Here is a 23,552-nt window from a genome sequence, read left to right as displayed (position 1 = left end):
ATGTCATCTAGTCCAACCGACTTTTCACTCTCTAAATAAATTTATACTGATGTGTAATATTGCTTTCTAAGTGTATTCATCACAAACCGACCTGTTGCCACCCAAAGAATCCTGGAGAAGACGTGTAAGTTTGGAGTCTCGGTAAGGCACATGTGTTGACCGTTTGCTTCTGTCTCCTAAGGCACTGATGACATTCCCCAATGCCAACTGCATTACAGATATGAGGAAATGAATTAAACAGTGTTAAATATTGCATATAATTCACACATCCACAGACTTCACTGATCTAGAGCCATAGCTCTCACCAGTCCACAGTTGATGGAAATGCCCTCTTTGGCTCTTTCTCCGGTGGCACCGGTTCTCTTTAGCCGTTCTGAACCTGCCAGATCCACGAAGTGAAACTTTGCAGTTAGTGTCTCAAACTCATCCATGTCAGATGAGCCATTGGCCAGCCGGTTATCAGTCTCATTGTCATTCTGAAAGAGGAAAACGAGAGAAAAATAATAATGTTTCTCCACATACAAAGCAACTTAATGACACGCTACTCTGATAAGTGACTGACTATCCCAAGTGTGAATATTTCCATATAAACAGTGTTAAATACTGCATATAATTCATAAGGTAAATGCACACCATTCACCTTGACTGTTGATTTCTGTTAAAGCTGCTTTGAGACAATGTCTGTTGTGAAAAGCGCTATAGAAATAAACTTGACTTCACTTGACTTACATAAATTAATGCATGTGTCATTGTGTAGTTTTTGCATTCTATATTACATTCTTGAAAATAACCAAAACCGAAACCCTATGAAATGAGGTGTTGAGTCTTACATTGTCTGAAGGTGTGCATACGCGCACTTGGCACAGGTGGATTGTGAAGATGGCATGTGAGCGAGAACTCTGTACGTTCATTTGAGTGCTAGCAGTAGTTCGTGAAAGAGCGCCCAGCTTCAAACACTGCATCATCTACAACAAAAAAGGACAAACAGATACGTTAAAAATATTAAAAGCAATTAATAAGCTAATAACAAGATAAAAAAACACTGAAAAACTCACTTCAGCCTCTGAAGAAACAGTGCGTGTGGTCACTCCCACCGTATAAATGCCGCCGCTGGCATCTTCATGGATCTTTATGTGAGATTTCTGTTTTCGGGACTCCATATCACGTGTAGAGTCAAAGAGATCCAGAACCTCCTCATTATACAACTACATTTACAACAAAACACACACATACATTTTTATTGTACACAAATGTGCATAAATTTTACATTAACAAGTAGTAACTGTCTTAAAAAAATCTCTCTCTGTCTGTGTATATATATTTTAATATTTGTTTCATGAAATTGTATTAATTCATTTCGTAACGTTTATCTTGGCTGCACTGCTTCCAGTGTATGTGGATATTAGATTTTTTTGTCCAATCAGATTTCAGCCTCTATGTGCTGCCATGTCAATCTAATCTGCCCAGGGCCTTCAAAGTCAATACTGCTGGCTCTTTTACTAGAGTCTCCTTAAGAATTAGCTCTGTTTCTTTAACCAATCAGATTTCAATTTCACCTCACAGGGCAGCTAGCTGGCCCAAAATAGCGTCAGCATTTTTTTTTTTTGATTGGTTGTTCAGAGGGAAACTGTTACAGCCAAGTTAGACTGGCAAAACACGTGTGTAGCTCTGCACACATGAATACAGCCGAGTTAAACTTTTTTATGCCTTCGGAGAAAAATTTATGTATTTGGTTTTGGACATATTTATGAATAGATTTAAAAAAATAAATAGACATCATGAACAGAGGTCGCCAACACCAAAGCTAGCTAGCTTGTCTCAGGACGGGAAAGGGTTTGTTCTTCACTTCCAGACCACTGACTTACAGTCTCTGAGGAGCGGTGCAAAATATAAATCTGCATCTCTGGTGAGTAGGTTGTATTTTATTTAAATATTTATGTTTTTGTCATGTTATTAGACAAATATTGATTTATATATATATATATATATATATATATATATATATATATATATATATATATATATATATATATATATATATATATACACACACATATACACATACATATATAAGAGTTGCTAAAATAATCAATATGAAATTCGTTGTCAACGTTCTCGATTAATTGGGCTGTTACGGGGTTGTAAGATAAGATAACACAGACACTTGGGAAAATGGGGGACAGTACAGGGTCAACCAGCAGCAGGCAAAATTGTGCATTCCAAGTCATCCAAGGAATGACAGCAATATATTAAACGCAACTGAAAAGCAAAGAAAACTGTACATGGAAGTTATGCAAAGCGGAGCTTGTGTGGCATAGAAGTACCCCAATAAACGGGGATTACTGTAGTTTAATGAAGTGCTATTGTGTAAACTGTTTGTTAACTTCAGGAAAGTTGCACTAAATCTGTTCTGTCGTGACTCACGTGCATCAGGTTGCACAATCCGCTCGATTGCAACAGTGATGGATTCAATTAAAACAGTGTGAACAAACACTAAATCTAAAAGCAGCAAATAACAGCAGCAGTAAACGATCACATTTTTAGTCACTGTTGTGGTTGTCAGTGAATGATTATGCATTTGTACACCAATGCATATTTTTATTTCTTTTTTTATCAGACCTGTTAGCTTACTGCATATCTCTGATCTATTTTCTTATTATAGCATTTGTCCACTACAAAAGTAACGTATCTGTTTTCAAACATGATTTACTGCGACTTTACTACGTTCAAATGCTTGTTTTCAATGTTTGTATATTTAATTTTTGCATATAACATTTAATTATTATACAAAATTAAATGTATTATTTATTCTAGATGCTTATATTTTCACAACTGAACAAATAATCTGTTTTGGGGTTTTTTTTCAAAACAAATGTATTTTATATAGGTTTTGCAAAATATGTTTGTCAACTTGCCATCTGCAAAAAACAATACAAATGATTTACACAAATTGCTTAACCGTGCCTACAGAAAGAAACAACCAAGCTTTTGAAATGTTTGAAAAGATAGTTAAACTCTAAATGCATTTAGCCTTTTTTAAGTACTTTATACATAAATACCATGAATTAGAGTTTTATATAGTTATAATAAGCAAAACAAAATTTTTTTCTTTTATCCGAATATCAAGAAAGAGAGAGAGAGAGAGAGAGAGAGAGAGAGAGAGAGAGAGAGAGAGAGAGAGAGAGAGAGAGAGAGAGAGAGAGAGAGAGAGAGAGAGAGAAAGAGAGAGAGAAAGAGAAATAATAGTCTGGTTAATCGATGATTAAAATAAGCATTTGTTGCAGCCCTGATATTTGTATATAATTTATATATACACACACAGAACCTCATGAAAGTGAGTACACCCCGAACATTTCAGCAACCATTTTAGCATATCTTGTAGTGGCGGTAGTTTTATGCTCTGGGGCTGCATGAGTGCTCTTCGTATTGGTGAACTGTGGTTTATTGAGGGAAACATGGATTCCAACATGTACTGTGGCAAAACATGATGCCCTCCTTTCAGAAACTGGGCAGAACGGCAACATAATAACACCCTAAACAGACCACCAAGATGACAACTGCCTTGCAAGTATGTCTCCAGCCTGAACCCTATTGAGCACCTGTGAGGCTCCTCAAGCGGAAAGTGGAGAAGCACCATGTGTCTAACATCAAGCAGCTACAAAATGTCTTTATGGAGGAGTGGAAGAGGATCCCAGCAGCAACCTGTGCAGCTCTGGCGAATTTCACAGCCAGGAGGATTAAGGCAGTGCTGGATAACAGTGGTGCTCACACAAAATATTGACACTTTTCACTTTTGTTGCCAGCTATTAAGACAATAATGGCTGTATGCCGAGTTATTTTCAGTGGACACTAAATCTGTATTGCTATATAAGCTGCACATTGCTTACTCTAAAATATATCCAAGCTTCATTTCTATTGTCCCTTGAGAAGAAAAATAAATATATAAATATATATACACACACACACACACACACACACACACACACACACACACACAGAGAAAGAGAGAGAGAGAGAGAGAGAGAGAGAGAGAGAGAGAGTGTGTGTGTGTGTGTGTGTGTGTGTGTGTGTGTGTGTGTGGACTGTGGAACTTGGCCTCGCTCCCCCCTATTTCAAACAGCTGAATGTGACATTTGGGTAAGGATTAATTTGGGAGCATGTACAGAAGAGGAAGAGAGAGTGAGACAGATGCAGTAAATAACCCTCATCTTCATTATATAGCTCCTGAAATAGCTATGCCTCTGTACACCAAGCAGAATGTCACCATGGTAAATACAAAGCCAGTACAGGGGACACAGTCAAGTCCAAACAAAGCTGGCTGGTGTCATGACACCATTCATTATTCCACCATCAACCTCTTGCATGCAATTCCGTATATTAACTGTATAATGTTTGGCCCTGGTACAGTGGAACCTCGGAGCTCGCGGCCTCAGCGCTCGCGACCTCGAATGCTCGCGACTTTCATTCCGACCGGCGACCCTCATTCAGATCGGCTCGTGAGCAACCGCGAGCTGCTCAAAACGCTAGTTTTAACATTTCTAATCAAGGTTTATCTCATTAAAATTGTCTAAAAAATACTTTTAAACTATTTTTATTATGTAAATAGTGAAATAGTGTTATTTACTCATTTAAATCGATTTTGTATAGTGTTCTTTGGGTTTTTACTGGGTTGGAAGTGGCGTATCAAAAGGTCGCGAAAATTCGGAACTCGCGCTCCAAGGTTCCACTGTACTTCTGATCATATCAGATGGGTATGGGTTTGAACCTGTAAACTGGAAAGCAAAGAGCCACCAGCTAGTCACAGTTTAGACTGGTGAAGCCCAACAAGCAAAACAAAAATGACATTCTTAGTGAGAGAAATACCTCCAGGAACTGGGCATTAATCTTGAACTCAGGTACTGGGCGTCCTTGCTCTGTTGCAGCCTGTCGTCTCTGCTCAATGCCTTTGAAAAGGTGACTGACTGCTCGAGGGATGATGCCCAGCTCATCTTCCGATATGCTCACGTCGAAACCAGTGCCCATCGTGTACGTCTTTCCCGAACCAGTCTGCAAAAACAACACTCTATTTAATGCACCTACCAGGCTGTGATTTCATTCACACAAGCTAAGTTTCAATTTAGTCACGTTTCGCTTTTTTTTAGGAAAAATTTCACTGTTCCTAATAAAGAGATAATAGAATTAGTGAATTAGTGAGTGAATGAGTGAGTAATAAGTGGTAAGTGAGTCAGAGAGCGAGCGAATGAACGAGTTATTGAGTGAGTCAAAGCGTGGAGAGTGAATGAGTGAGTGATGGGTAAGTAAATGAGAATGATGAGCGAGTGTGAGCGAGTGAATGTGTGCATGAGTGGTGTGTATGAGAGGGTGAGTAAGTAAGTGAATGATTCAGTGGAATCAGTGAGTGAATGAATGTTAAGTGACAGAGTGAATAATATGTGAGTGAATGGAAACTGCTATCTGATCGACTGCTTCATTACAGGCACTGCGGATACACCAAGATTAAAATCAGGATGTGAAAGACCTGAACAGCTAAAACGTATGCGCATTAGCATTGAGTCATGAAAGCTTCAAATATTCATTTAAATTATATGAGTTGTAATTTAAAATAATAATTGCTGTCCATTCCCTAAGAAAAGGAGAGAGCTTATCTGATAAATGCCTCTCTAAAAGAGCCATTTAATGGAGCTCAGCTGTCATGGCCATGAAAAGAGCCAGGGGAAGTCAGAATTCAAGTGGAGAGAGACAGACAGAGAGAGATTAAGAGGAAGAGAGAGAGAGAAAGAGAGAGAGAGAGAGAGAGAGAGAGAGAGAGAGAGAGAGAGAGAGAGAGAGAAAGATAAGTAGAAATTGTATGTCTTTATTATAGGCTCCTGAAATCATATGGCCTTCCCAATGTCTCCTTAGATTTCAGTCTCCAGTTTTTTCTTCAGCACATTTCAGCCTAAGCTGTTATTTGATGAAAAAACAAATATTGAAAAAGCTATATTGACCTGACAGTACATCAGTGACCTGTTAGTAGTTTATTGTATTGTATAAATTGTATGAGTTATCTGTTTTAGCACTGATGATTAGCCTAGTTTCAGGTTTGCTATCTCACAAGGTTGTCTTTGGCTGTAATTTGTAAACATTGAGTGTTGGTATTTCAGATATAAAGTGTATCCCAACTGTGCACTGTATGCTAAGTAGATGGCATTAAGTATCTGTTTGCGTTGTGTAATACCCACCCCCTAAGTTCACACTGCAGCTCTCATTGTTTATTTGCTCTTTGTGGTTTTGTCAACATATTGACCTTTAGGTTATAGACACATAAAAATGCATGCATATATCATGTACCGTATTTTCCGGACTATAAGCTGCTACTTTTTTCCCCGCGATTTAAACCCCGTGGTTCAAACAACGAAGCGGCTAATTGATGGATTTTTTCTGGGTTTTTCCCGGTTTCACAACCTTCAAGACAAAAAACTGAGCCCCATAACATTAGACCAATGAAATTGCCGAACGGGTTCAGGTGAACCTATGAAATTCTTTATATTAAGTCGTGCTCCCACTGAATCGTCCCGCACCACATCCTAAATATGGATAAGGTTCCTCTGATGTTTGACCTGCCGCTCACTCAGACTGTCTACAGGAAAGGAGAATCATTCGTCACGCTGAAAACAACCGGGCATGAAAAAACACACTTCACCTGTGTTCTGAGCTGCACGGCATCGGGAGAAAAAACGCACGATGATAACAAAAGAAAAGGAAAGGAGGAAGACAGTGAACAATGATTTTCTTGGTAGGCTACTGTTTAGATACAAGCCGTGTAACAGACACTGTCTTTCTTTAAAGCCTGTGTAAAGTTCATTAATTTCACAATGTAGGCTTATAGACAGGTGCAGCTTATTTATGTTCAAAATAAAAATCTTTGTCAAATTCAGTGGGTGCGGCTTATATATGGGTGCATTAGTAGTCCGGAAATTATGGTATATTATGGTTCAGTGTGAGAAATGGCTCAGAAACTGCACCATGTATTAAGTCTGCTATAAACTGCAGTTTAGGGGAAGTGATTTAACATAATGGTTAAAGTCCAGATTATGCTTCTGCATATTTATGACTATTTTTGGTTCATAATCTACACAAACATTGTAAACATAAAATACCATAATAATAAAAAAAGAATTTTGATTAATATAAAACTACAAATAAGAGTCCCAAACAGCAAATAAATTGCAACCATACCATCAGTTAATGATGAGGTTGATTATACTGATAAAATACAACTAAATCTCTCAACCGAAAGCCAGAATCTATCTGTCTGTCTGTCTGTCTATCAATCAATCAATCAATCAATCAATCAATCAATCAATCAATCAATCAATCAATCATACAGGCAAGAACTAGAACACCACATTTAGCCCAAAACTGAAATTCCCCCTATTAACTAAACATGGTTGGTTACTTTTAACATAAGTGCCAAAACCGACATAATTTCCCCCAATTAACTTTGGTTCAGAAATGTCTGCTACCTATGGCTTTCATACTGAAATAGAATTGTTTTTGAAGTATGTATGCTTAAACACCAAATGCTAACATCCTTCTCAGTATGTGATTTTTCTATAATGTATAGATAAAGCACATACATTGTATAGAGTTAACAGAAATAAAACCACACATACCTGTCCATAGGCAAATATAGTGGCATTATAGCCTTCAAGGCAGCCCTCTATCAACTTCTCAGTGCAGTTTGCGTAGATAGTCTCCTGATCTGTGTCCATGTCAAACACATGATCGAATGTAAAGGCCTTGTCCTTTCCCAGAATTACCTGGGGCTCACCAGGGGTCACAAATGTACAGATGTGACATCCCTCTATCTTCTCCCGTGCCAGCTGGGGACGGATCCTGAGCGGAAAAAGAGAGAAACAGAAAGAAGGAGTAAATATAAATCAACTGTGCTATAACACTTCTGCGTATGCATGTACAATTAGGTTTTTTCCTGCTAAAACACCATAAAGATGGTGATAATTACTTCAATTTTATGATGGCTAAAATTAACAATCTAATTAGCAGCTCCCTTTGTGATTATGAAGTGTCTGGCACACAGTCAAGCTCTCTGGCAACCCAACAGCTGAAATGTATTTTTGATAACACACTGGAGAAGGCAAAAGTAATAAAACAACAACTTGTACTTGATCCTGGCCATATTATTAATTAAGACTGCTAATGTGTTTATGTGTGTACAGTATCCTTTTAAGTAATAATTATATATTATCCTTTATCTCTTTACAGTCCATTTAACACAGACACATTTTTTTTCAGCACAACAACAAATGTAAATATACATGTTGATTGAGAATTAATTGAACAGACATTTCCCTTTTACATAATCCTCTTCCCATTTGAAGGTACCAAAATCCTTTACCAAATACCAAAAGCCTCTTTTCTTTTAATTTGTTAATTTTAAAACATATGCAGTTAACAGGTGCCTGAAGGCCCACAGACATCTTAGATAATGAGTTTCTTTTTCAATATTGCTCTAATTTGGTAATTTGGACAATTTGATCTAACAATTATTTTTATTTTTTATAGTCAAAATATTAAATACCAAGTCAAAATAACAAATGCTGATGTGCACCATGTATATATAATAGTGCATAAACACAAACATTCCTAGTGAATAATGAAGCATTTATCAGGTTTTGCACAGTGCGTATACTGAGAGGAATGAGAGAAGGCTCTGCAGGTTGTGTGTGTGTGTGTGTGTGTGTGTGTGTGTGTGTGTGTGTGTGTGTGTGTGTGTGTGCACGGGTGAGGGAAGAAGGGGTAATGAGGTGTGGGGGGGCACCTGACAGCGTGCTTTGGTGCTGTCTGTGTGCATAAGAGCTCTTTTGTACAGGCTGGACTGCAGAGGACAAAACACTGAGGGCAGCACAGAGCTGCCATTGTGTCTGTATATGATACTGGATCTGGACACTGGGACAACCATGCACCGGACACTGGAAGGAAAAGATGGAAAGAGTCAAGGGTGGAAAGAGAGATGTAGGTGTGTGGTGGGTGAATAAGATCTTGGAAGGGAAAAATGCAACAAGGCAGAATATAGAGGTCAGCAGTCTTTGACTGTTTCATGTCAACCAACAAGTTGCTTTCAAACTTTTTAATTTCATATTTTATTAATTATACTTTTTAGTGGGCAAAATACAGTATGTCTATTTTATATTTGCATTATAACAACACTGGGTCTCTTTCTATAATGTCTAATCTAACAAGGTTTGACAATATGGATTTGTTTTGCTTTTAATCATTCTGCACAGTGTGTATTTTATTTATATAAAAAGAGGTTCTAAACGTAATTGTATATGTACCTGCTGTGCAAATTTCTAAATCCAGCTAATACAGTTGCCCCTAAGTGCTTATGTTGCATGAGTGTATGTGTGTGTAGAGAGAGAGAGAGAGAGAGAGAGAGAGAGAGAGAGAGATCTTTGCCAAGATCTGAACCTTCATGGTGAGCAGTGCTGTGTACATTCACTACATTAGTATCAATTATGCCAAAAAATGCTCAACTCAAGACCACATCTATGAGCAGGTTTGCCTTTGTGACCTGTATAATTACTGTGAAACCAATAATCAAAACCCAGTCATGCAGAGTCATAATTGCTGATCTACAACAGAATTACATACTATGTTGATCATGAATAAAATTTTAAGCGAAATTGCTGGAACGGTGTTCAGGACTCTCATTTCTACTATACATCTGTAGCAGACAGGTCCCAACCTGTCATTGTTTTCCCTCTGCTGCTCTCACCCAGCTTGGCATAAATCATTAAAAACTGCCAGGCAAGTGGAGGATATGCTCCCATCATTTCTGCTGAGGTACAACCACTCTACACTCTACATGTAGAATTCAACAGACCTGTCAATATCTTTCACACAAAGTGTATGATTAAAAATAAATTACATGTTCACTCTTGGGTTGTGTATTATGTATGACAAGCGACTGTACATCCCAATCCTTTTAGCCACTGTAAGCTCATTTGTGAAAATTTAGACCGACCTATAACAAGGAATAAAATATAACCTATTTCTGTGCTGTATTTGGGTCTACAATTTTACATCTGTTTTTTTAAATTGTTCTGTGGTTTGCAGGTATGTTTAAGTATGAGTTAGTTATATTTTGTGCTTAAACGATAATGTACATTAACACAGACTTGTTTGCTTACACTTGCTATCTAGTTATAAAAAATACCAAAATGATTTTGGCATCAGACCTGCTAAAGCATTTTTTAACATTTTTATGTTATTATTCTTATTTTAGTATGCAGAAACTGGTAAAAAAAACTGCATACAATGAGCAGTATCTGTTAGTACGAGCAGTATCTGTTCCCTCAATAAAAAGCCAAACGAAGTACAAATCTGGAATGATTGACAATTATGAAGGTGTTTTTAACTGAACCTTTCAGAGCCACACCCCTTCAATCCCCCCTAACTAGTTTAATTATCTTTTGTCTTGACTTGATTTTCTCGCTTGAGGGAAGTAGCGCCTTCACTTGCTTGTGATTAATGTATGTTTAGATTTCATTCAAAAACATTAATACATATCAGTTTGTTGCATATATTATAGTTAACATCATTTTATGACACAAAAAACACAAAAACTCTAGCAAAACGTTACCATAAAAAACCCATTTAACAGGATGAATAGTGTGGAAACGTGACTAATGGTCAGGATCGTCTTCTACAACACTTCTAAAATATTTTTGCTGAGATTATGTTGCATTAGTAAGATTATTCAAGTCAGTGTATCTGATGTACAAATAAAGTGAGTGTGTAATATTTCGGCATGCACCAGTCTAAGGTTAAACAGATTTGTCCTCCCAGCCTTTGGTTTAACAACAACAATGTTCAACTGATCTGAGCAATATAAGAAGAAAAAAAGGAGTAATAGAAGTTGATTTCTGTTCCTTGAAACCTTTTATCCTAGAAAAGAACCAAAATCTATATATGTATAACTACTGTCAACAAACTGGATGATGATGATGATATAACACAGATTTCAGCCACATGGTTTGTCCATCACACCTATTCAATATTTAGCAGAGAAACTTTCTCATACAACAATATCTAAGTGGCTACTTTCACAAAATACTGTATTCCAAATAGGTATGTTGTACCGAAGAGGTGAGAAAAACATTGTACCATTATACTCAATATAGGCCAGAGGAGTAGTGGAGCTACAGGGATTAAAGCTAAACATTTAACTTGAAAGAGCAAAGAGGGAAGCTTTTGTGATTCAGTATAATGACAATGATGATGAAGTCCAGCTTAATTCTGTGAAGACCAGTAAGTCAATCAGGCCATAAGACTCCCAGTGCAGGTTACTGAAGTCCATGGAATTTAGTCTGCCTAAATGCAGTATGGGATATATCGGGTGTAAACAGATACTGGGCCGACGCAAATATACTGTGGAAAACACGAGAATAAACAGAGAGCAGGTCAGACCGAAAATGGCCTGGGCAGCACCGGAGCCGCCTCAAATAGACTTCTTGTTCACGATTCCCTTAGCTGGCGATTAAAGCTTTCTTCTGTCCATGGTGACTGTACTAGGAGTGCATGTGAGAGCAATCTGGTGTCTGGAAATCAAGAGCTTCCAGGACAGAATTTGAAGGACAAAGCCAGGTAAAGTGAAGATAAGCTCAACTCTGTCTATGGTGAGCTGGATTACTGCAAAAGCAAGCACAAATGTCTGAACAAAAGACATTTCAAAAGCAAGCATAAGGCTTATAGATAGATAAGGCCTTAGACTAAAAGGGCAAGCTGTAGCCTCCAGACAAGCACTTTGCATTCTTTGAGAAGGTCGTCTGAATATTTAATCTGATAAAAAAAGTCAGCTTTGCCAAAAAAAAGGGACAATGCTCTGGTGTTTCCTTTAATTCATGATTGTTTGACAGGTAAACAGGTCCTCCCTAAGAAGTGAGCAAAGGCAGCCATGTTTGCAGTCAAAAATCATTTACTTCGAAGTAAAGGAAAGTATGAACAGAAACCCTATTATTGCTCAACAGAAGGTACAAATTACAAACCAAAAGTACTGTTATTGCACAGCTCTTCAAGAGAAAACTGCAGTTTGGAGGTGAGAGGTTAACACACACACACACACACACACACACACACACACACACACACACACACACCGCAAACAGTAAATCATTATAGGCGGATGATAAATGTATGTTAACAGACCAAAGAAGCTCTAAAACATTTTGGTGGTTGTTCATGGTACTTTTTCTTTATATGTACATTTAAGTAAAAAACAACTAGAGGTTGTTTTTTTTCCTCCCTTGCAGCATGCCAGGCTTATTCTATATTCCTCTTTGCTTCCTAGGGTTAAAGGTTAAGAGTTTCACCTAGGTTCACTGTGCCTTTCAGCAGTATGAGGAGTAAAATATCATCAACCAGACATAGACGCACCAGTAGATGTGGATGTATGGCACATGTTAGTCTACCACTAAAATCTCACTTTAGTAATAATTATTATTAACTAAAATACTACAACGGGTATGTTCATTTTTTTATATACTATATATAATAAGGGTAACTTGTATATATTAATTTACCTCAATTCATGATGTTAATAAAATGATAATAGCATAATAATCCTTTATGAGGTATGATATCTAAAAACAACAGAAAAAACTAATCTAGGTTAGTCCAAAATGAAGTTATGTTTCACTATGAAAGGACATACACTCAACACTCAACCTCAAAAGCCAAGAGGCTATATTATTTCGCTTCTGAATTCAAATGAAATGAAATAAAAGAAAAAAAAGTGTTAAACCATTATCAGTAGCTCAGTTCAGTGAGGAAGTAATGAACTTCCTAAACAGTCTGGAGCAAAACCTTGACCTGGTGACAGAAGTGCTCTAATGTCAGAGTAAACATGACTTCAACATGCCTGAAAAAAACACAATGACTTCTGGGTATGACATCTGCAATAAACCAGCAGTGACAGAAACTAAACATACCAGGCTGTTTTATGTCTATAAACAGGTGACAACCAAATTTTAAAATAAAACCTTAGATGCTATAGCAAAAATAAAAGCTAAGATGCAGTCATATATTTTGTCCATATATTAGAACTGTAACTCTAAAGCTAATTTACTTTCAAGCTTTAAATTAAGCACTATGGCAAATAAGCCAAACTATTAATCAGCACTTTAATAAGTTCCAGTGTAATGCATATTGACATTTAAAAATCCCTTTATCCATTGCTGTCAGCATAAATGAAACATTTAAAAAAAAATTTCTTCAAGGACTTTTATTATTAAGCATTAAACAAATATAGCTATCTAGCTATTATCATGCTGCCTGCCATCTGATATCATTTACATTGGTCATCTAAAGTGAAAGCTATTTGAAACTTCAGTGTCAATTTCCAAAACAAATATAATACAAAAATAATTTTATTAGGAATGATTCAGTCAGTAATAGTTTAATTGTTTATTACAAGTACTGTAATAACATATCGCTTCTCATAGCTGTGCTAAAAACACAAGTTTAATTGGGCTAATTGCTAGCATCTAATCTTTTCATATGTACTAGGTCACTTGAGATACTGGAAAAATTGCATACTGGAACAAAATATGTATCATCACCTAAAGCTAATGCCTGAATACATTTTAACTTTGAACATGATTTCTCTTGTCTGATCGACAAAACAGTTTTTTTTCCTGTAACAGCCAACTGTGAAAATGTCCTGACAGCTAAGAATTGTTTGTGAAAAATTAGATCATAATTTGATGGATTATGCACAGTATTACTCGTGAGAATGTAGCATGACCTGAGTGTGTGTTAACAGTGTGAGTTAGGTGTGTGAAATGATCAGTGGAATGGTTAAATATAGGTTGGGAATGAATGGTGACAAGCAGGTATGTCGGGTGTGTGTGTGGCAGTGTAGATACAGTGTAAATACTTTCTATTAAGTGCACTTAGTTCACTGTGCACACACCAATATATAACATGTTTTAAAGAGACTGAGACACACTGATTAACAACATGCATAAGAAGAGCATTCAGTATGGATAGGCATGAAATAAGCAAAGGCTTCAAAACAGATGTGATGTGTTTGGGTGTGGTAAACACATGGAAGCAACTATATCATTATTGCCAACCTATTCTGCATATAAAAGCTGCCTTTCAGGAATGTTACAGTGAAGAATCAGCCTCAAATCTGTGTCAGAACTAGGAATGAAACAGCACATGTGGTCAAAAGAGTCCACACTGACACTCTTAGGATGAAGAGAGAGAGAGAGAGAGAGAGAGAGAGAGAGAAGGAGGGAAGGAGAGATCAGGCTAGATGGGTTGAAGTCTACTGTAGCCTTTCAGTGGTTGGAGTTTATTTTGGGGTTTCATCCATTTAAATGCAGGCTTTGCAGTGAGATGAATGCTGAAGAATGCAGGAATGAAGTCCAGACTCTTCATGGACATTTGATTCTTTTAGTAGCATTCAGGCAAACCAGCAATGTTGTGCTAAGTGAACAATATTTATTGCAATGCTATGACTGATATGAAAATAACAAGCAAAATAGACTTGGAGTTACAGAATCCTTGGTAGTCTAGCAAATAAGGAGCACTGCTTAGGCCCAGGATCAATTCCGAGATACGAAACTATTCCAGTCACTAAGGTGTCGCACAAGCCTGTGGACTCTTAGCGCCGGTCCAGACTCTGAATTAAAAAAAGGGAGGGCTGCATCAAAACAGGCATATGGCCAAATCAAACATGTGAAACAATAACCTTCTCTGGTGACAACAAGATCTGAATGAAAACAACATGAGAGAAAATGTTTCAACAGACATGAAAATCAATCTTATTTCTACATTCAACTGCTCAAACCCTTAGATCAACACGAGTTTTGTATTTGGAATAGGGCAAAAACTCTTCTTCTTCTTCTTTCGGCTTCTCCAATTAGGTGTCGCCACAGCGGCTCATCTGTCTCCATACCCCCCTGTCCTCTACATCTGCCTCTTTCAAACCAACTACCTGCATGTCTTCCCTCACCACATCCATAAACCTTGGCCTTTCTCTTTTCCTCGTTCCTGGTGGCTCCATCCTCAGCATTTTCCTACTGATATATACCCCATGTCCCTCCTCTTCACATGTCCAAACCATCTCAAATCGCTCCTCCCTCACTTTGTCCCCAAAAACATCCTACATGTGTTGTCCCTCTAATAAACTCATTTCTAATCCTGTCCATCCTCATCACTCCCAACAATAACCTCAACATCTTCAGCTCTGCTATCTCCAGCTCCATCTCTTAATTTCTTTCTAAAAACCAAACAACTCTACATATTTAACTGTATGAAGCACAATATACATGTAGGTAAAAAAGACTGCATACAAATATTTTGATATTTGTAAATTGTAAATGTAAATTAGTTTCATTTACATGGAAGGTGCACTTCATCCTAACATGCAGCAATAAAAAAGGATGACAGCGCACGTGTGACCTGATCTGTTTTTCTCTAGGACAGACTAGAGGATGAGAGGAGACGTGGCCATTCTGCCAGTTTCATCACGTGATCTATTCACAACTGATTCCACAGAGCCAAGGACATTAGTGCTGCCTCCGAGATGCTGACTCACTCAGTGCCTCAGCCATGTCACTATGGAGATCAGTGCACTGTCACACACACCTGTCCTCTGACTAGACACAATAAAACCAAACTGACCTGACCAGCAATGCTGATTTCTCATATACCTTACACTAACCTACCTGTAATGGTAGTGTGATTTTTTTTAATGAAGCTGTCAACTATAAAAGAGCTGGTTCATCAAGTTCTTCAACAAAACCCATAATCAAACATCTTAATGAGTCACTCCCGAACACCCATTTATACTTTAAACATAACTGGTGTATTTTATGTTTTCAGTGTGGAAAGAGAGACTAAAAGAGGGACAAAGAAAATGTAATATGTGCGACCTGTTATGCTTTTGCTACTGTGATCAATTATGTTATGACAGCTTTTTCAAGCGTATAATGGGTACTGTCTGTAAAGCAAGACAGGACACTGGGAAAAAAGAAAGAGTAAAGGCAAACATGCATAATGACTCTGCCAATGTAGAAACAGCCCAGCAGAAAGTAACTGGGTGAGTGTGTGAGCCCAGTTACTTTCATAATATGAAAGTGTGTGAGCCCATTTTTTCATAATATATGAACTCAGAGATGTTCTTAGTCTTCTTAGTTTCATTTATACATATTGATAATCTCATTTGTTATTGTTATCTTCAGAGTTTCAATACACTTTTGTGAAATTTGTATTACGTGATGCTGAGCCTGTTCAAAAGCTTGAACACAATTTGCGTACATCAGCTCACACACACACACACACACACACACACACACGGCAAAGAAGAATTCTGCATTATGTATGACAAAGGGATTCATTTTAAGACCTTGGAAGTAAAAATTATTATACTTACACATATATATATATATATATATATATATATATACACACACACACACACACACACACACACACACACACACACACTTCTATACACCTGCCCATATTCTTAATAACATGTAAACAACATAATTAATACATTTCAAATTTTTGCCTAAAGATTCAGACATATTATTTTTTATTAGAATATTAAAAAGTCTTAAATTACTTATCTAAATGTTAGAATATGAAATTAGTCCCAAACCTAGATCATGATCTTAAAGGAGAACATCTGGCACAATACACTGTAAAGTAAATCCATATACTTGGGGAGAATAATCTGTTTTATGACAACTCTGGCTGTGTTGGCTATACACCGTGTTCACTTTGTATTTTGAACAAATCTCGAATTCTGGGGCTCAGAAATAGCTCATCCTTGTTCTTCTATGTGCATTGTGTAGCTATGACTGAGCAATATCAGCAAACAGGAAAATGGCCACATGGGTGGTAAAAAGTGGCCGCATGCCAAATTTACAAAAAAACCTTGTGGAGAGAGAAAATAAAAGTGTCTATTATTCGAATTTATTTTACACAAATGTGAGATATAAAGAATACATTAGTAATTATAGAAAAGGCTGTGAAGCCAATCATTCTGCAACTATCCTTAATTATCATTCAATTGTCTCACCCCTTGGTGTTTTCATGCCCATTCTTCTCCAACCCATGTCCATTTGGTAGACCCTCTTATCCAGAATGACTTACAATTACATATTTAATATGACTGAGCAGTGGAGATTTTTGGGTCATACTCACATAGTGGGGGCATTTCAATCGAAATGTATTTGTATATAGCTAACTAAATAAAGTTTAATGGCAGCTATAGAGCAAGACCTACCCTTGGTGACAGGATTCATAGGCACAATGAAAGACATTGTGAACATAAGACTAGTCCAGGATGAGTCAACAAAATTTTTTACTTCTTTCATGGACTCGACAAACATTGAAAAAGATTTGTTTTTGTTTATAAACTACTCATACATCATACTGCAATGCAAACCACTGAAGGACATGTACAAAAAGCTAACCAGCTTTTCAGGGCACACAAAATGTTCTTGAAGGCCTACAGCAGCTCATCCTAGTGACTTGTGTGGGTGGTAAAAGAGGATTCGGTCCACAAGCTGCTCTTTCATCGACTAACTGTCGCTCAACCTTCTGTCGTATCAAGCCTTATATTTAAAGTGGAAATCCCTGACCATGCACCTGCCTGTACCTACAGACGGAAACACGATGATCCATAGATGCGTGCTTGTGTGCATCACAGGGCAGTGGCACGCGACACTGTGCCCTCTGCAAGCATATAAAACGTTAAAGTCTAACGTCACCTGCCAATTTTGCATGACGTGCAAAGCGTGCAGGCTGCAAACACGCTGTGAAACGTTGTGCACAATGCTGATGGCCGAGGCGCTTTATCACCAGGCGTTGCAGCAGCCCTTTAAGAAGTGCCAGGCCCGGTTACCGGGCGGCTCCACGCGCGCTCACAGACAGGATCTAGATGCGCGCAGGTTATTAATCTATTTTCACAGCACAAATGACTAAGATCGCATGCAATGTCATACCTCAGCGCGACGCGAACTGAACTCTCGTCCTGTCCAGGGTTCATGGTCCACCGTTTCCCGGAGCCTTATCGATCCCCAACCGATCCACAAGAAGATCAATCTGATCTGATTCACCACCGCAGGCGATTAGTGCAGCGATTGCTGTCCGGAGCTCACCTCCGTCTCTCCTCTGCCATGTTTACAGGCTATGACTAAAACGCAGTCGCAGAGGAAATGTCGCTCTTGGAATGATGCATGTTGAGATGATCATGAACAGGGGTCTCGTCAGAGCCGCGTCGTCCCCAGACTCACGCGCGCGACCGTGCCTCGCCTCCGAGCCGCAATGCGTCACCAAACCCCGCCCACTACACCGGCTCCGCCGCGGTGACGTTATAACTAGAATTTGTGCTACATTTCATACATGCATACTTACATACATACATACATGCATGCATGCATGCATACACACATGCATACATACGTTCTGAAAGGAAAGGTTGGCTACCGTTATGCTGGGGACTGATGTATAATTCGGGTCAGATTCAGACCATCAATTAGAATGACATTGCACTGGTTTTGCTGTGAGCTTTCTAACTAAAGGAAAAAAGTAGACACACTTCACACCTTTTCCTTTGTGTCACCTGCCTGTATATCAGGTAGAACCGTTACTCTACAATACTTCCTTGCATATACATCATCTGTTTGTAAAATTGTGAAAATGCAGAAGTCACTCCAGTTTGTAATAAGGAGGAACATCTATAGTACATAATAGGATCTTAGAGAGTACTGTTGTACCTTTAGAGTACATTACTTGTACTTTTATAATTGACATGAATTAGTATTGTGCATTACTTTCTTTTGGACCAACATGCATTTAATGCAAGTAAAAACACACACACCTAGTTTTATGATAGCGGTATAAAAGGTTCTGATCCCCCCATTCACATTAACCACATTTGCCTGACTCACATCAGAGCTTTGCCACTATATTGATATTAAATAGCATCTAAAGTACTTTACATTGGCAGACCCACCAATGGGGGGAATGGGGCTGAGCACCATGGGTGTCTTGACCTCTTTCCAAGTGAAGGTGTCTAGTTACCAGCTCTCAGGTTTCATTTACAGACAGAGCAACACTGTACTGAGGGGAATATCACAGTGCGACTGTGAACAGTTGACTAGAGAAAGTGAAATGCAGGGTTTGAATTACACTACATGTGGAAGGGAGATCTCAGTCTTGCCAAACTGTTAACAGTTTATTACTATAACACAGATACTGTATCGTCTGTCTGGCGTCAGTGTTGTAAAGGTTACAGGGATTACTCGCTTGCAAACACATTTTACCAGTAGCTAAAGGGATAAAGAAATTGAAACTGAGGTTCTCACAAATTTTATTCATTAGAAAAAGAACACAGTACAAAGTAGTTACATTAATGGATTGATATGAGAGAATTTATCCTGCAGACTTGAATTTTGTTTTTGCTATATCCTTATCCCCGGTGTTAAACACTGGGGTTTAACACAGGGTTTAATGTACTCTAGCAGAGTATAAAGACATTGCAGAAAACCAATGGTCAGATCATTATTAATATTTTTCCAAAATATACAATATACATACTGTATATGCATTTTATTTCCAGAATTTGAAAAATGTATAGGACTGTCCATTATATTCCTTTTGGAATCCATTAATCAAACATAAAATGTAATCATCAACATAATGAAATATATATATAGTTCCTTCAAAACCAATTTTATTTTCTCCACCTCTATATTATAATTACTATATTAATAAATCAAACACTTGTAGTGATTTTATTCCAGAAACTAGAAGTCTGTTTGTGAATGTAGAGCTTCTAGCTTTAGATAGATTATACCAATACCCATTTTGACTCTTTTTTTTAAATGTATGTATATACTGTATATGTGCATTATAATAAAGTGACAGTTCACTGATTTTGATCTCAAAAGTCCAAATCCAGGTACTGAACCATTATTGCAGCTGCAGCAGAAGACACAAATAAAATATTTGTAACAAATATAATTCTAGAATATATTTTTATACAAATGTTCTAGTTCTTTATTCACAATAAAAAATTTATTAACTTGTAAACATAAAATTACGAGCTTAAAAAAAAGCTCATAATTATTTAAAGTACTTACTGAAATGTAAGCAATTCCTTCCTCAGGTTCCAGTGTACCATAATGAACCTTTCCCAAATCCATACGATGCTATAACATTGAAAACTGCCATGTTTAGTCAATTGACAAAAAATACAACACAAGAAGTATTTCACATGGCTTATACATACAGTGCCTATCAAAAATATTAAAACACCTATTAATTTATCATTTTTGAGAACCACGCATGTTCCTTTTGTTTATATGCGGCAAACTAGGTAAAATTCAAAAACACATAAGAATTGTACGGTTCATGATGAAGAAGAACTTAAGTAAGATGTAAGATGGAGAACAGGAGAGATGTTACCAGACTGCCTCACATGTCAAACAGTTGGAAGGTTTAATTGTTTGGGGTTTGATTTGGATAGGGAAGGTTTGACTTATTCTGAATGGAAGGAATACTGAACCTATATGGATACCATTACATACTTCAGCAATAAAAATACAATTTGCCAAGAACACATTTGGCAAGTTTTACAAAAGACATGGCAAAGAATTTTAGCTGTTTGGAGAAAACATCTGCCTGGATGCCACGTGTGTAAAGGTGTTATTAATGCTAAGAGAGATATGTTCAATGATCTGCAGATTCATTTATTTGTTTGATCAAAGTAAATCTTATACCTTATTTCTGAAATGACCTAGTTTGTTGCATATAAACAAGTAAAACTTGCATGCGTCTGAAAAATAATAAAAGTCTAGGTGCTTCCAACCTTTTGGGAGGCATTGTAATGTAATAGTGGTTTAAGGCCTTAACCCGAAATCTTCATTCACCACAAACCAGATAGGAATGTAGCTATGAATCTGGAAATTTTGTTCTGTACCCTAACCCCCAAAAATATTGTTTAAGACTTCCAACAGTTAATTGAAATGCAGATAAGAACAGAGAGGTCTAAAAAACAAAAACAAAAAAAAATTAAATAATAAAAAAAACCTACAGTCCTTATGATACTAGTCTCTTGAATGCTATAGATACCCACACGCCACAGAGATTGTGAAAACACCAGGATTTCAACTTTTCAAGAACCAGAAAAGACCAGAAGAAACTAGTCCCCATCAGAGACATCCTCATCTGAGAGAAGGTTGCCACCATTTACCCTGGTGTAATGTGTGCGTTCGTCACCCAGCACACCACAAGTGCAAAGTGTCCTGTTAAACAGAGTTTCCATGTCCTCCAACATGAGACCCTTGGTCTCTGGTAGGCAGCCCAGCACAAACAGGAAGCCAAGCACAGCCAGGCCAGTGTACAGGAAAAACGCACCTATAAAAACAGCAGGTGAATATTACACAAAAATCAATACATACATGTAACTACATTACAAACAAACTTTACTAAGCAGAAAGTACATGAACTGCCTTCTGCAAGAACATTATATATACATGATTTTACTAAATGGTCCTTTATAAGACTATGTGCGTTAATAGACCATTTTGAACAAATAATCATAGGATTGTTCATGTTGTATGTTTTAAGATTTTGTATAGAAATATCAGCAGCAGGTATGGACAGCAGTGAAGATTCATACCATAATATGTGAGGTACTGTGCCACATGAAGGAATGTCAGAGACACCAGGACATTGAACATCCAGTTGACACCAGCAGAGCAGGCATTGCCTGTGCTCCGAGCCCACAGTGGATAAATCTCAGAATTCACTGTCCATGGCATGGGACCCATCCCTTCAGGCAGGTATGTGCACACCCAAAAGAAAAGTGTTAAGAGTTAGTAATTAGTGTTGGTAATTATTTCTTTATGTATTAAGGGTGTGTGTGAATTGCCAAAAGCATTAGGACACTATACCATTATTACACCCAAAAGTGATTGTTTAATGTCTTGTTCCAGGTATAGATACATTTGTGTGTAAGGATGAGCTTTCTTTACTTCAAACTTGTCAAACCAAACAGGTTTGGACCCCTTAGTTTCAGTGTAGGAAACTCCTAACACTAGAAGATACAAAGGCAGTTCAGACAGTTGTGTGCTTCCAATTTTGGGAGCTCTAACAGTTTCTGAACAGTCTACAAATAGGGTGATAATCAGGTGTCCAAATACTTCTGGTCACATAGTGTATGTATAATGCAACTAATTGAATCAAGTGAATAAATACTACAGAAAGTAGTAAGCAGAGAAGGGCTGTTCTTACCTGGAGCAAAGAATGCCAGGTAAAGGATGAGACCCAGCAATACTACCCAGGAATAGGAGGTCGGGCAATAATTATAGGCCCACAATGCATTTGGGTTTACTTGCGTAGCATTGGAGCACCTGGATGAAGCATAAATATCAGATATACCAGACAGTTTGATAAAAAAAAAAAGAAATAAGATTTTTAATATTAGTTCTTTTGGGAAACACAAAAAAAACCCAAACCTGCCATATGCTGCTTGCTCCGTGTTCGCTGGATCAGCTGGTACACAGGAAGTGTCTGATATATTTGAGCCTTTGTCATAGTAACAAAAGCCACAGTTTGGATCCAGCATACATTGTTCACAAAATCTGTAAAAGTGTGTGAGGTTGCTTCTGTTAATATGAATGTACTTTGCATAAGTCGAAATACAAACAGACACTGTTAATATTTAGACTGTGCCCATTATTTACTGACACTGACTCACCCATAGTGTGAGCATGTTGAGTTAGGAGCAGTGGGGTCAAGAGGGTTCACTGGAGGAGAGGCCTGAGCAGAAAGTAGGAATCCCACAGCCAAGACAGAGAGACTAACACTAGTACCTAAACAATGCAATAAACAATATGTACACATGACTAAGATTGCAGTAAATAGTCAGAATAATCAATATTGTTAAATTAGAAATGATCTAAAAATTTATATTTTAGTTTGACTTACCAATAACAGAAATATAGGAATATACAGTCCTGGTTTTAAACGGAATGTAATATCATAGCAAAGCCACTGTGTGGTACTACTGTATCACACAGATCTGGGCAAAATAAATGGATTTTAACTCAAACACTTTTGAGGCAAATTACAAGAACACAGAAGCAGATTGATGATTTCATTTGTTGCATTTCGGCTTCAGAAGCCAAAATAGAAGCAACGAGTGAATTGAGAAAAAGGTTGAGGGTTATGTTTCAATATATTGAGATTCTCTTTTTTGGGGATGATCGTATCTGCAGATGGTGACCAATAATAAAAGTGCCACAAAAAGAGAACTTTGAAAAAGGCAAAACAGAACCAGTAACTTAAGTCCAAAAACACTGACAGTTTTTTGGCAGGCACAATTATCCAGAGCAACTTACAGGAATATCACTTATACAAGTGGGCTAGTGAGAGTTACGGGCCTTGCTCAAAGGACCGGTAGTGACTGCTTTGTGGGGATGGGATTTGAACTTAAAACATTTCACTTCAAAAATCCA

The 23,552-nt window shown here is 37.6% G+C and overlaps 2 protein-coding genes across 8 annotated transcripts in view; both read right to left on the bottom strand.

Annotated features, from left to right (window-relative positions):
• kif21a (kinesin family member 21A) overlaps positions 1–18,347 on the bottom strand; it is a 35,631-nt gene extending 17,284 nt beyond the window's left edge. For 2 of the 4 annotated variants that reach the window (XM_046859521.1, XM_046859522.1), the window contains exons 1-7: positions 18,030–18,347; positions 7,656–7,878; positions 4,864–5,046; positions 1,056–1,205; positions 831–965; positions 306–476; positions 92–207 (exon numbers count right to left, since the gene is read on the bottom strand). In XM_046859521.1, the coding sequence (XP_046715477.1) occupies positions 92–207; positions 306–476; positions 831–965; positions 1,056–1,205; positions 4,864–5,046; positions 7,656–7,878; positions 18,030–18,073 (1,022 nt within the window). In that variant the 5' untranslated portion in view covers positions 18,074–18,347. The remainder of the gene's footprint in view (positions 1–91; positions 208–305; positions 477–830; positions 966–1,055; positions 1,206–4,863; positions 5,047–7,655; positions 7,879–18,029) is intronic. The other 2 variants (XM_046859524.1, XM_046859523.1) reach the window with 1 other exon arrangement.
• Positions 18,348–19,382: 1,035 nt separating this feature from the next.
• Positions 19,383–23,552, bottom strand: part of slc2a13b (solute carrier family 2 member 13b) — a 9,398-nt gene continuing 5,228 nt past the window's right edge. For 3 of the 4 annotated variants that reach the window (XM_046859236.1, XM_046859237.1, XM_046859235.1), the window contains exons 7-12: positions 22,793–22,907; positions 22,551–22,676; positions 22,327–22,445; positions 21,713–21,865; positions 21,284–21,447; positions 19,383–20,240 (exon numbers count right to left, since the gene is read on the bottom strand). In XM_046859236.1, coding sequence (XP_046715192.1) covers positions 20,055–20,240; positions 21,284–21,447; positions 21,713–21,865; positions 22,327–22,445; positions 22,551–22,676; positions 22,793–22,907 — 863 coding nt within the window. In that variant the 3' untranslated portion in view covers positions 19,383–20,054. The remainder of the gene's footprint in view (positions 20,241–21,283; positions 21,448–21,712; positions 21,866–22,326; positions 22,446–22,550; positions 22,677–22,792; positions 22,908–23,552) is intronic. The other variant, XM_046859238.1, reaches the window with a different exon arrangement.

This window comes from Silurus meridionalis, chromosome 10 (assembly GCF_014805685.1).
Source record: "Silurus meridionalis isolate SWU-2019-XX chromosome 10, ASM1480568v1, whole genome shotgun sequence".
In the NCBI taxonomy this organism is placed as follows: Eukaryota; Metazoa; Chordata; class Actinopteri; order Siluriformes; family Siluridae; genus Silurus; species Silurus meridionalis.
Note: the sequence above shows the minus strand (reverse complement) of the source record. Positions and strands in the feature narration are given on the sequence as shown.